This window comes from Coloeus monedula (genome assembly GCF_965178545.1).
Source record: "Coloeus monedula genome assembly, chromosome: 28".
Classification (NCBI taxonomy): Eukaryota; Metazoa; Chordata; class Aves; order Passeriformes; family Corvidae; genus Coloeus; species Coloeus monedula.
In genome coordinates, this window is record NC_138808.1 from 1035750 (window position 1) to 1050104 (window position 14355).

The window sequence follows — 14355 nt, forward strand, 5'->3', positions numbered from 1 at the left end:
AATGGACAAAATCAGCAGGAGAGGCACCTGGAGATGCTGCTGAGGGGATGGGAGCAGGGCTGGAAGTGCCACTGATTCGGGTGATTGGTGCAGGGACAGAGGGGACAAATGGAGTGAGATTTCACACGTTCAGCCATGGCAGTGGCAGGACAGGGAAGAGCCCAGAGTGTCCAGCAGGGTGTTGGGGTGGCAGTGGAGCAATCCCAGAGATGGGAGGGAAGGGCTGGAGCAGCTCCAGGCTGAAGCAGCAGCTCTGCCCTCAACCCCGGGGAGTCCTGACCACTCCTGAGCTCAAACCACCCCAAATTCCCCTGCTGCCAGGATAAATCACAGAACAGGATTACTGGGAGCAGCGGGTGAGGAAGAGCAAGGCGTGGCTGAAGATGTAACAGCACATTAAATAAATGGAATTTGGTCTGGTTCTGTGCTGTCCACAACAAACAGCTCAAACAGAACAGCTTTAATGGAGCCCATGTTTTATAGGATAAAGAGGCTGATGTGTCATTAGACAAAATAAAATCAGTCCAGAGCAGCATGTCCTGTATGAGCCATGACAGTTCTCAATCTTTGCTGGATGGGAAACTATAAAAATTATGAATTTGTTCTTAAAAGCAGCTAAAAATCTCAATGTAAATAGCAGATCAATCACAAATGAGATATTGCACATAACCAGGCAGGGTCCTGAGAGTGAAATATCTCCAGTGAGAAATGAAACACATTCATTGTACTTGTAACTAATATCCCTTAAAAGTAAAGCAAATATTGCTATTGCAGAGCCAGGATCCATAAGCACCTGTACAAATGCAGGCTGTTTGCACTGAGCAATCCCACTCTGCTCCCTGTAACTGCACCAGGATTCATGGCAGGCTGTAACTCTCAGCCTGCTTTGGTGGTGTTTTACGACAGCCCCATTATCCTGCCACGTCCCGTTTTAGTGAGCGCGTGCCAGCCCCATAAATACACAAACCTATGTAAAACAGGCTCTCGCTGCTTTTGGAATCCTTGCAGCTTTTGAATTTTATGTGGGTTTTGCGTTTTGTTGATGTGCTAGCGGTGGAATGTGTGCTGCCCAGAAGAGAAATGATTTTACATTTCCATTAAAAGCCCCTGCGGTAAATAAACCCTTGGAACTCAGGCAGAGATTCCTGGGAACATCTACAGCACTCCATTAAAATGTCAAAATCTGTGTTAAACATTTGAAAAAGCAGCACTGGATGCAGCACATTTAAATCTTAAATATATGCATATATTATGTGATAAAGATATTTTAGAGTATTCCACAAACCTCTGCAGAGCACTCAACAGTAATAGTTCAGTAACAGTAAACTATCAGTAATCGTTTAGCACAACAGCTGCCCTTTTATGACAAAAGAAACCCAATCCCAAAACAAAAAACAAGCGAACAAAAAGAGCCTGAGACTCCTGAGAACTGCATCACAAGCAGAGCAGACAGGAGGAGCAGGGAGAGCTGCGAGTGCCTGCTAATGCTCAAACACCCGATTTGGTCTGAGTGTTTATTCCTAAGAAAGCGATCTGGGGTGAATTTTAAGGCTCAGGTTTGCACCTCGTGCCTCACAATGGGCTTGGCTGCTGCTCCCCCTCTCCACCCCAGCACTTCCTGGTGGGAATTGGCTCCCCCAGCTCCTCCCTGCAGGTCTCAAGCCCCTCAGCATCGCTCTGGTGAAGATAAGCAGAGTCCAGCAAGTGAAAGGCTGGCCTTGGGTTCATTTGTGTGAAAGCCTGAGGTTTATAAACATTTATCTCTAGTATCAGAGCTTATGTGGCACTTTAATACCAAGGCAGTGACATTTCTAAGGGACAGGACAGAGCAGTGGTGACAGAATTTATGACCCCTCGGGGCAGCTCTGGCCCCATTTCGAAGCACTCCCAGTCTCACACCTGCAGATTTAAGATGTCCCATTTCCACATCAAACCCAGGCCTCTCGGGGTGACACAAACAACTCCTGGAGCTTCGCTCCAGTGCAGGAAATGGCAGCTCCCTGTCCGACGGAGGAAACATTTAAAAACACGATTTTCAAGCCCACTGAATGAAACAGGAACAAGCCCTGACAGCTGAGAAATCCAAAGCCCATCTGTCACTGACGGAGGAGGCAGCAGTGACACTCCCCCAGCAGCCCACGACACCTGGCTGAAGGATTACCAGCTACTAAAGCACTTTTATTTTTTGCTCCTGTACCAAAAAGAATTAATATTTTACACTCTGAGGCACTAATAAGGCCGAACACACAGCCCAGAGATTATCCCAAACTTCATTAAATGGGTGTTGACCAAGGATTTTCCAGGTTACAGCTCAGCCCTGCTCTGACAACAGCCCAGGGGCTGGGAGAAGCAGGCAGTGGGAAGGAATTAGCAGCGAGGAGGGTGGAATTTATTGTGTTTGCTGACTGCTGCAGGACCTGTCCGTCACCCTGAGTCCTCCTGAGCTGGTCAGAGCTGCACAGGGTGACAGAACGGAGCGTTGCCCTTCCTCACTCCAAGGGAAACGCTCGTGTCACCGACTCCGGCTCAGTTCTGAGTCCTCACAGCTCAGAGAGAGGAAAACCCCCTTGGCAGAGCACAGGGGGGCACTGGGGGGTGAGTAGGGTGAGCAGCCAGCATTTTGGATGTGAAATCCCTCCAAAGCTGCTTTGGCCAGTCGGGAATGAGCAGCTCTGCACCGCGCAATGGCAGGGCTGGGACACAGAACATCACAGACAGCGGGGATTTCTCAGGGGTGAGGGCTTTGTACCCTTTTAGGAACCCACAGCCTCATTCTCCGCTGCACTTGGGGGATGGATTTAAAGCTGAGAGCTCTGAGAAGCATCTGGGTGACCTCACATGGCTGCCTCAGGGGTGGGAACTCCTGCAAGGGTCTCTGTGACCCTGCAAGTGAAGGGTTACAGGACTTCACATAACGTGGGAGCATCCCAAACTCTTCTACATGGCATCAGTGCCAAACACCACTCGAGTCTTTTTTTTTGTCTTCTCCCCCACCCCAAAAACTGAGGAGTTTCAAGAAACTGAAGATAGCACAGACTGGAGAAAACTTATTTAAGGGAAGACAAAAAGGTCAGCTAAGAAGATAAGGAAAGAATGCGCCATGAAATTCACTTGAGGAGAGAAAGAAAGAGAAGGAACAAAAGCTCTTTTCTATATTTACTGTACAGAATGGAGCAGTGCCTAGGAACAGACCAGAATTCCATGAACAGGAAGCAAACCCAACCCGTGTCACTTGCTGGGTGACCCATGGCCTGAGGTTCTGACTGCAGGCGTCCCTGCTTGCCTGACCCCAGGCAGGGCTGCACAACTGCCCCTTGATAAACCTGATCAGGACCGGGAGGAGTGAAGAGGAGACCGTGGGGAGCAAACAGGGAGAGCTCTGAGCTCTGCTGGGACTCCCCACACGTCCCCTCTGCTCTGAATGGGCTCATTTGCCCCAGTTTCCCTCTCACATCCTCCAGGCTGAACTGAGCCATTTATCAGCCACGCTCAGCGTCCAGGAGCTGAACACAGGGGGCACTTTATGCCAGGCTAGAGGTTAAGGACATGCCCTAAAAGTCATCTGAAAGCAGTGTGAGGCTCCTTGGAGCTGAGGAGCTGCTGAGGGAATGACACAGAGTAATAACCCAGCCGCCATAAACAACTGTGAACCACAGAACACAGCCAACACCAAAAAAACAGCACAGCCCAAGGGTGAGAAACATTTCACCTCAGTAACTCGACACTCTTTTCATGCACCTGTTTAGGCTGAGTGGAGGTTTCTCCCTGGTACCAGAGTGATGTGGGAGGGCAGGCACTAAGGGAGAGCTGCTGCAGGGGGTGCCCCTGGAGGAAATGCCCCGTGTGTGGTGCCCCTGGCACACACAGAGCTTTAGAAATGTCCTCTGACAGAGAAGCCTCTCTTCCCAGATTCCTTCCCAAAGCACTGGCTGTGCACAGAGAGGAAGGTCGGCCTGGAGAGAGACCCTCACCTGCCAGGCCGAACTGTGGCTCTGCCAAAAACAACACTGCAATCCACATTTCTGAGGAACTTCCCTCCCTTCCCCCTCATTTTCAGCAAGGACAAAATCAGAAGCATTTCCTCTGAGCCCTGTGGTGTGAAACAACCCCAGGGATGCAGTCGGGCTCAGGGGGCCAAGGCCAGGTCCCCGCCTGGATCCCTGAGGGTCCCCCCTGTCCCTCAAGAGCCCACCCTGAGCCAAAGGACACAATTCCTGCCCACAGTTAATAAATATCTCCCTGGGGAGGGGCTGCTGAGGGACTGGAACCAGGCCTGACTCCTCCCCAGGCCAGCTCCACATCAATAGTGAAAGGAATGGCTCCAGTCCCACCAAGCCCCTGCCAGCAGAGACTCTGCAAGAGTTGAATCAACATTTGCCACAGCAGGGGATTTTCAGCTGCTCTATTTAAATGCTGCATTTTCTTTTTCATTTCGATGCTTAACTCATAAAAACTGAATTTATTTGGGTTGGGTGCTGATGCCTGCAAGCACAGCTGCTCACTAGCTCTCTCTGCTTGCTATGTAAATGCATGAGAAGAGGATTTAAAAGCCTTTTCCAGCCTGCCCAGCACCAGGATTTGGGTTTTCTTCCTCTCTTACTGCTGTGGTGATGCAGCCAGGGTGCCCCAAACCCCCACACCCTCCCAAAGCAGAGGTGTGCAGAGTGGTCTTGTGTTCCCTGCTTTGCAGAGGAGAACTCTGGAGATGGGAAACTGCTCCCAAAGAGTGCAGGGGCAGAAATAAATCCAGGGTGGGCTGTAGGGGCAGAAATAAATCCAGGGTGGGCTGCAGAGAGGCTGAGGGCAGCTGAGCTGGACCTGCCCAGGACAAGCAGCGGCTTCAGGAGCAGAGCCAGGTGCTCCAGGATGTGGCACCTGGGAAGGAGGTGCCTGTCCCTGGATTCAGAATGGTTTCAGCATTCCCTAAGGTTATCCAGACTATCTGAAAGGGTAAAACATGAGGGAAGACCTCGGTTAACTCGGTTCTCTCCACTGCTGCTGCCACAGGAGGATTTGTTGTTCCCAAACCCAGGCACATCCACAGAGTTCCAGCACAAGAGGGGGACTTCAGGAATGCAATCAAATTCTTGGAAAGGGGCTGCAGGCCCAGGGAGCTGCTCCTTGGTCAGCCTTTGCCTCCAGGTGTGGCCAGCAGCAGCAGCTGGAATGTGCTGCTGAGGGAGCCAGGGCACAGCAGCTTCACCCAGAGCTTGCCCAGCCCGGTCTGGGGCTCCTGAGGCAGCCCTGGAAGAGCTGAGTTGGAATTTTGCTGCTCCCTATTTGTAATCCCTGGATTTTGCTCTCACTGATGTGTTACTCAGCTTAAAGACCATTTACCAAACAGAACTGTGTGAGCAGAGCAGCCCCAGAGTCACACGAGCTGCCATTGCTGGGAAATTCATTCCCACAAGCTGAGTTTTAAGCCATATTCACTTCAGACACACTCAAACTGTGGATCCAGCCCTTTAATCCTTCTCCTAACTGATTTTCCACTTGTTGTGTGCAGAAACGAACACGTATAAAAGCAAACTTAATCTGGGTGTTCCCACTGCTGCTGGAAGCCTCTCTCCTTCTGAACAGATGGCAGGAACAGACACTGCTCCCAACAAAATTCATTTACAGGAATTCTCCCTAAAGACCCTCTGCTTTGGATCCCTGTGTGATCCATCCCTGCTGTCCCACCCCACCACCAAATAACTGAAGAATGGGATTAGGACAGAGGGGCACCACTGGCCTGTGCAACCCCGATGATGCCGCTCAGGTAAATTCCCTTTCCTGCACACAGGCACAGGGAGGGGTGGGCCCCAGGGCACACCATGGCATCAGCACCCCTGGGACACGATCAAATATTTCCTAACCAGCACCAGGAGCTGCTGGGAGCCACTCACTCGCTTCTTGCCAAGGAAACATCAGCACCAGGTGAGAGGATCTGAGCAGTGACCAGAAACGTGGAGAGGAACAGTGGAAATGAAAGGTTCTCCCTCCTGGGGAGGTAATTCCAAGGAAACTGTGCCAGCCATCACTAGAAAATATCCCTGCCTTCCACACCTTCAGGGCTGATGACAGGAATTTTCACATCAAGCTGTGGGACAGGTTAAGAGCATTTATTTTAACACTTCTGGCCTTAGGTTTAGGAGAGTTTCAGCACCTCCAGGGTCCAGAAAGAACAATTCCAGGGAAGAAGATTTCTATCCCTGATCATGGGGCTGGTTCCCATAACTAACTGGGAACTGAGGTTTCACTCCAGGTGTGAAGAGTTTGAACTGCAGGGGCTGCACTGAGCCCTTCCCAGCCACTGCCAGGAATGCGTTTGTGAGGGGTGGTGGCCAGCACAGGGAATGTGTTTGGATTTTGGAAAAACAGCGCTCCTGAAGCTCTGCACTCAGAATAACCAAACTAACAATGCTCCAGAAGTTCTGCACTCGCAATAACCAAACTCTCCCCAAGGGAGAGGCTCTGGCTCAGAGCAGGGAAGGGGCTGGAGCCTCCTCCCCCCCTTGTTTCCAGTTCTCTTTGGGCTGAACAAACACCGACAATGCCCCAATCAGCACCCACTCTGCATCTCAACACTACGAGCTCCTTTGTCTGGAGTCATTTCCAGCCTTATGTTTCCATCCAGGGCTGCATCCAAACTCAAATGAAATAAATTCTTGGATCAGAACCATGGATTCGCTGCCAGCGCTGGGGTTTGTAACCCTCAGCACTGCTCAGCACCCACAGAACAATCCCTGAGGGAGCCTTTGAGGCTCAGTTATTCCTCAGCCATGAGTTAAACAGGGCAGGCTGTCCTTAAACTTAGAAATAAGGCTGAGTTTATCCCCCCAGCCCAGAGCCACGGTTTAACTGGTTTAACCCACCTTCTCAAGACTCACTCACTTGATGAGCCCAGAATTAGCTTGAGCCTTTATGGGACGTTTTATTGGCCAAAGCAAACCTGACCTGGTGAGATTTACCAGCTTTATTAGCAGCAGTAACAATTGTACTGTCAACAGCAGTAAATCAGGGTTTGTTGGGAACTCCTCCATGTTAATCTGGAGCAAGCAATTAAAATGTCAGGTTTTCATTGGACATGATTCCCACCTTCCATGGAAGACAGACTCCCTGTTTAACTGGGGAATGTAAAGCTGCCAGCTCAAAGAATTCTAAAATCCTCAGTAAAACTCAAACGGACCAAGGCTGTTTTGGGAGCCACACCTTTGGGGGTTTGTTTTGTCTACAAAACAGATCCATTTTCCAGAGCGCACATTCAGCAATTCTGGCAATTCTCTGTAATGCAACATCCATTTTTCTGGTAACGAGTGAAAATGCCATGGAGCCAAGGAGAAGGTCGGAGCAGAAATTGGACTGACAGAGTAATGCACACCAGAAACCTGGATACCAATCCAGCCACTCACTGAGCCCATTTCTGCCTCATTTTCCTCTCCTTTAGCACTTCTGCCTCCCTGATGGCATCTCTGCATTTCTCCTCTTTATTTCCAGGGACAGCTGCTCCAGACCCTTCTCATTAACTAAAAGCACACATTTCTCCGGAGTTTATTTTCCTTTCTTCCTCCCATTCTTACCAACCCCAGCCACACTGGGGCTAAGTGGCAGAAACAACTCCTGAGTGATCCCTGCTCTCACTCCCCTGAAGGTGCTGGGGAGAACTGCAGGGTGCAATCAGAAATGCAACATTTCCCTGGGTTTTTTACAGCCCCTGCAGCAGATTTTTAAACACGACCGACTTCAAACCTCTCCCTCCAGGAGCAGCCTGGTTATTGCCATTTTAAGGCATCCCTGTTGTTTTCCTGTTAAGATCCAGCTCTCATCACAAAAAGCCTGTTTAAAGCTAAGCCAAACCCCACCAAACTATTACTTGCAGCAGATTTTCTCTCCCCAGCAACCATTTATTGTAATATTTTTAGGTTTGCCTTTTTCTCTGTCTTGTTTTTCGAGGAGAAAAGTAATTCCTGGGAAATTAAGCAACAATCTGCTTTTGGTTTGGAAGAACAGGACTTGAAAACCATCTGAAAACCAGGATTTCTCAGCAAACAGTCCAGAATTTGGATAAAAAGCCATGCTTTTGAAAACTTAGCAAATCCAAAAAAGACACTTGAGGCATTCTGGGGGAGAAGAGCACTGGGACCAACACCTCCAGCACCCCACGGGAGCTGAGCCCTTTGCTTCCCCCATCCTTCCCCCATCCCAAAGCTTTTTCCTGTGCCCCCTGTCCCCATCCCAAACCTTACCTCGGCTGCGGGGACACCCTCGGGGGGCCGGCAGTGCAGGACAATCATCCCCTCGATGGGAACCTCCTTGCCCTGGGGGTCTTGCTCGAAGTTCTTCCGTAGATCTGCAGGGTTGGATGCAAGAATTCATCACAATTGGCATTCCTGCCCCAAAGCTCCGTGGGGGCTGCAGGCTGAGCCACCCTCCTGGATCCCTGGATCCCATCATCTCCAGCTGCATTCCCATTTCTCCGCTCTCCAAACCCATCTGTGTTGGACACAACCAGTGCCAGAACCCCCAGCCCAGGTTCCAGCTGTGCATCCCATCCCCAAACTGGAGAGCTCAACGCAGGAGCCACGTGGAATCCCGAGGGTGAGTGACTCCAGGCCTGGCCTGCTCAGAGCAGTGCCGGATAACTCTGATCTGTTCACATCTCACCCTGAAAGCTGCAGGGAGAGGGGGGAAGGGGCTGGGAGCAATTCACAGAATCACAGAATGAACTAGGTTGGAAAAGACCTTTGAGATCATCAGGTCCAACCTGTGACCTTAGTTCCATGCTGGGGACAAACTGCTCCACTCCAGACACCGCTGCCCAGGTGATAACTGAGGTTAAGAAATGTCTCAGAGCTGCTGCAGCACCTCTGGGTGTCTGGGCAGACCAGAACAGACACGGAGAGAGCTGGATCCAGCTGGGATCACTGGATCCCAGACACGCCCAGGAATCTGTGGAGTCTCCTTGCTGTGGAAGCAAAGCAAAGCCTCAGGAATGTGCCTTGCTGCTCGAGGTGTTCCATTAGGAACTCCCATCGCCTTCCCACTGTCTCAGGCTCCACAGTGGGGATTTACTGACTCAACTCCCTGCCTTGCTCACACTTGATGAAACAGAGCCCGGCACTGCAGCGCCTCCCCAGTGCTCCCAGATATTTTACAGAACGCCTGAGGACTTATCTGAGCCAGCTGCTCGCTGCACAAAGATGCTCTCAGTGCCTGCATTCTCCTCTCCATGACTCTTTGTTAATGTCGATTTTCTCCCCCAGATAACCAATATCTTTTCCAGCGCTCTCTTTAAAAAGGCATTCATTAACAGCCGGGCTGCGCTTGTGCCTACAAATGCCTTTATTAGGATGAAAAACAGAGCAGGATCCGTTTGCTCTGCCTTCCCCACTATCACAGAGAAATACTCACCTGCTTCTTTGGAGAAATATAAAGTGCTGCAACGCTGTGGACTCGATTCACAATTCAGAAACTTGGGGATTTAAGTGCAAAATTAAAAAAAAAAAGGATGAAGTAAAGTCGCCAGTTCCTCAGTGCACAGGGGCACTGTGAGGACGTTCTGGCTTCTGCCACAGACTGGACCTGCAGGGTCTCATCCCTGATCCTCCTCAGGGTCTTCCCCAAGCCATAAATCCGTGCCCAGGATGTTCCCTCTGCAGCTCCTGCTGTGCCTGAGGAGCCCCTTCACCTCTGCCCCCCAGAATTGCTGCTTTTCCCATCAAAACACTCGGCTTTGAGCAGGAACAGCACAGGAGCGGGCAGAGAGGAGCTCAGCTCCCACACAAAGCCTCCAGGCACCCTCAGAACACTCCAGGCTGAGCTGAAGAGCCTCTTCAGAGCAGTGTGGGGTTAATGGGGTCTCTGGGGCACTGGGAAGAAGAACTGGTCCCACAGTGAGGGGTTTAAAAGCCCCAGCACACGGCTCCTCCTGCTCCTGCTGAGCTTGGCTCAAATTGCCATTTTGTGGGGCTGGGAAATCACAGTGCAGAGAAAAGTCAATAAAAATTCAATTCAGATAAAGGTCCTTTCAGCTCGGCAGTGCAGGGGAATTATTAGCTCAGTGTTATGACAGTTAATGCAGTGAAATAAAAAATTGAATTTACACGTATTTAGACATTCAGACTGAATCAGCCAACAAAAAAAAATCCGCCATTAATGAAATGAAGGTTTCCTTACACCGTCCTTTTACTTCTGACAAATGTTTGTTTTATCCCGTTAATGTTTATCCTGTTAGAAGACACCATTTTATATTGTCAAGAAGTGCTGGAACACTCCCTGGAAAGTCTCCCTTCAGGGTTTCTCCTGTGCTCCAGCCCTCCTCTCCCAGGGAACATTTCTCCCAGCTCCTTGCAGGATTCCCAGGACTGCAAAGGGGAGACCTGAGCTGGGGGTTAACGGGAAAGGGCTCACCACAGACTGGGGGAAGCAATCCCTGAATTCCCTGCTGGTGTCAGGCTCTGGTTGTGTCAGGCTCTGGTTCTGTCAGGAGAACACCCCAGGTCTGATTCCAAGAACGGCCTGAGGCTTGGACGGTGACAGCTGTGTTTGGGGTTGTGTCTCTGCTGTCCCTCTGGGGGCATTTGGTGCATTTCCCCCTCTTGCAGCTCCCAGCAGGGTCTGTGGGTGCTGAGTGACGATGCCACAGCACATCAAGGACGTCACAAGTGGAAGATCATCCCCCATCCCTAAATGTCTCCATGGACAGCAGCTCCATCATTTGTTCTCACCAACACCAGCTCAGTGCCCTGCAGGAATGCCAGGGCTCCCGTGGCAGCCTCGGCTCTCTGTGGGATGGCTTTGTCCCAAGAAAGGAGGGATATTTTTTCCTCTGCTGACACCTGTGGCTTCCTGGGATGTTCCTGCAGCATCCCGTGGGGAGGGTTTGTACAGACAGAGGTGCCTGACCACCTCCATGGATATTTAACCCCAAACCCAGCCTTCCCACCCCTCAACCCCCCAGAAAAGCGGGATTTACTCACAAGCGATGCGCACGGACGCCTTCCTGCTCTTGGAGGTGCCCAGGTGGCTCCAGGCCACGCACTGGCACCAGTAATCCTCCGGGCCATGGAAATCCTCCACCTGCTGCCTCGTCACATTGATGGAAACCTCCCGGACCTTCAGCCCTGAGCAGGGAGAGGCAGAGGATCAGCAGGGACAGGCAACGGGGGTGAGGCCGAGGGGACCCAAACCTGTCCTTTTAATCAACAAAACAAGGTTTTCCATCAGGGCAAAGCTGTAATTACTCGCACAATAACGAATTGCCACTAATTAAACTCTGTAAGATGAGCAGGTCATAACGCACTGAGTCCCAGGAGTGACGCTGGGGTCTTTGCAACACTCAACACCTCCCTCAGAATCCCCATCTCTGGTGCCTCCTTCGCCCAGGGTGTTTGTCTGGAATTCAATCATACACAATAAAAATGTCTTTCAGTCTGACATTTCCGTGCCCTTGAAAACCTCCCTTGAGCACCGTGGCCCTTCAGAGCAGGAGCATTTCTCTCAGACAGAGCCTGAAGGTAAATTGCAGACCTCCAGAAGCCTCACACGCCTTTGGTGTTGCACCCCTGGGATATTCCCCAGACCTGCAGCCACCTCGGCATGACAGCCTTGGGAGAGGAAATCCAATCCAAACCCGGGTTCAGAGGCACTGGGAACCATTTGAGAGAGTCAGGAAAATGTTAAATGAAAATAGAAAACAGTCCCTCCTTGTTCTTCCTCCTCTCTCCTCCGGTGCAGTCCCCAGACAGTTATTTCCCCTCCACTGGAAATGGAGGCAAACCCAATCTCACCGTATTTCATGCCTGTGGAGTTTATAAAGCAGCAAGAATTCTAAACCTGAACTCCATAAAAATTGGCTTCCACTTAATCTCAGGCATCATTAACAGCTGGGCATCCGCTCCTCAAAGGACTGGGAAGTCAATGTGCTCCTCTGGCAAGAGCAGGGACGGGGTTCACTGGGGATGCTCCAGAGAGGGGAAGCTCAGACAAGCTTTAAATTCTATAAAAAATACAGAATATTTGATACTTTTCCAGCAACAGGCAAAGGGGATTTTTACTCCTTTTCATTAAGCCTGGCTTACAATGAAACCCAAAGACAGGGACAGACCCTTGACAGCTCCCCAAGTTGTCTCAAGAATCCCTTCAGCCCCTCAAATATTTATTCCCCCTGCAACAAACCAACACAGTTTACCTGGCTGCTTTTATTTACGTTTTGTTTTCCCCGTGTTGGTGCTGTTTTCAACAAAGCTGTTTACAAAGCCTCCCTTTATTTTCTGACACGGTGACAACAAACCCTGAGGAACAAAGGCTCTGCCAGAGACCCTGCCAGGAAAATGCACCCCCTCAACAAAACCATCCCAGCTCTGCCAGCCATAAAAACTTGGATTCTGGCACAAAAATGTTTTGCTGAGAGATCCGTTCAGGTTTAAGGTAAGAGAAGCTCCAGTGAGTTCCCTCAGAGAGGATCTGGGTGCTGCTGACAGAGCAGGGCTGCCCTGGCTGAGGGTTTGGGATCCCACCAGCCATTCCCACCTCCAAGGAGCAGCTTCCCCAGGGGAAAACCCTCCCTGGATTAGCCCGAGCTGTGCTGACCCCACTCACACACCCAGGTCCTGCTCCCTCTGCTCCTGAGCTGCTCTGAGGATTCTGGGAAGCAGCAAAGAGAAGCAGAGGTGTGGGAGCTCCCCCAGCACAGCCCCTGCTCACAACAACAGGATTCTGACACCAAGCAAAAAATCATCACTTGATGATGAATTTTGGAGAAGCTGAAGCCATTTCTTGGCTCCTGGGTGCTGCAAATTTCTGAGCAGGCGTCAGTGAATTCAGGCATTTACAGCTCCAGATTTATTAAGGCGGAATATTCTCCAGCCTGGCTCTTCCTTTCATTGACACGGCGTTTAATTAATCTATAAATCAGCCTGTATTTAATGTGGCAAACAAAGAGCACACGGTTTGGGGAAGCTGGCAGTTCAGCGTTTTGAGAACGGGCCAGGTAGGAATTCAGATCCTCTTAAAGGCCTCCCAATTTACCCATAGACAAAATAAATGCATCCAAAACTGCAGAATCTCGGAATTGCTGGGGTTGGACGGGACCTCTGGAGAACCTGGGGTGTTTGGGGGAAGTAATGCTTTGTTTATGGAGAAAGTGCATCTATTTTCATTTGTTTTAGGAACAACGACAGAAAGCAAACCTATTGGGAGGAGAGGAATATTCTTCATTTATCACCCCTGTATTTCACCAGCAAACACATCCACCTCCCCTCTGCACCTCGAGAAACGCCGGGAAAATCGTTCATGGGGAGTGACAGCGGGTGAAAAATCCGTGCAAATAAAACCAGGCACCTCATAAACAACAGCAACATTTTACCTGCGACTCCAATAACTCTAATAAGCACTGCGAGCCCAACCCTTTAAATTATTGTGCAAATTAGAACCATCATCTTTTGTTTTACAGTAGAGCCGTGCAGAATATCAAGTGCTGGCTGTGGCACTGATATGCTAATGGGCTCTGCTGGATGCTCGAGCTGCACGCAGACCGACGCTGGCAGGAGATGAATAATTGCTCTCCGTGTACTAAACATAACAGAACTGCAGAGAACTTCAGCATTTGTCAGCTTTATTTGTTTAAATGAGAAAAACACTGACAGCAGTTATTGCTGTAATCCTTCCAGTTATCAGACAAGGAAACTCTGCGAGCCTCTGCTGAAACGCCGACCTGAAATACCTGTGCAGGTTCTGGAGTGCCCAGGGCAGCGTGCAGGAAATGCAGCCGAGGGGATTCACCAGCCCCTCACTATCACACTTCCATCACAGCAGCGTTCACGAGCTCGGCTCTCCCTTGATGAGAACAAAGTCCCTGCTCTGCCACGTTTGGGAATAAACAGGAAAAGCAGAGGCAGGGCAGCGAAACCACCACAGGGACAGTTCAGGCAAAGCCTTCCAGACGTTCCCAGGCAGCAGCAGTGTCCTGCAAAACCCTCCCTCTCCTGCTGCTGCCCCACGGGCTCACAGACACTCCTGGGCTACTCTGAGGTTTTTATTCCCCTGCCATAAAACCAAAATTATGAAAAATGGGGCTCTGTGTTCATCAGGGTGACAGGGCACACCCTGCCTTGGGACACCCCCGAGTGGCACTGCAGCCCCTCTGCCAGGAACCCACACAGGTGCTCAGACACATTCCCTTCATCCAGCACCAAATCTGCTCCGGTCTGGGGTTCTGGTTGCTATTTTTCACCACTTCCTCACATCCTCTTGGAATTTCAATCCCACACAAGCACTGGAAGGATGGAGAGGCACGGAGCCCTTCAGTGCAGTGAGGCCCTGGAACACCCCCTTTAACCAAAAGCCCAATTTTTGGCACAAATCCCGGTGCAG

General features: G+C 50.6%; 1 protein-coding gene across 1 annotated transcript in view; it reads right to left on the reverse strand.

Annotated features, from left to right (window-relative positions):
- The window catches only part of UNC5D (unc-5 netrin receptor D), a gene marked incomplete at both ends in the record, with an annotated part of 84803 nt that overhangs the window by 31196 nt on the left and 39252 nt on the right, over window positions 1–14355 (reverse strand). Inside the window, 2 exons of the mRNA XM_082298375.1 lie at window positions 8229–8332; window positions 10962–11105. Of these exons, the coding sequence (XP_082154501.1) occupies window positions 8229–8332; window positions 10962–11105 (248 nt within the window). The remainder of the gene's footprint in view (window positions 1–8228; window positions 8333–10961; window positions 11106–14355) is intronic.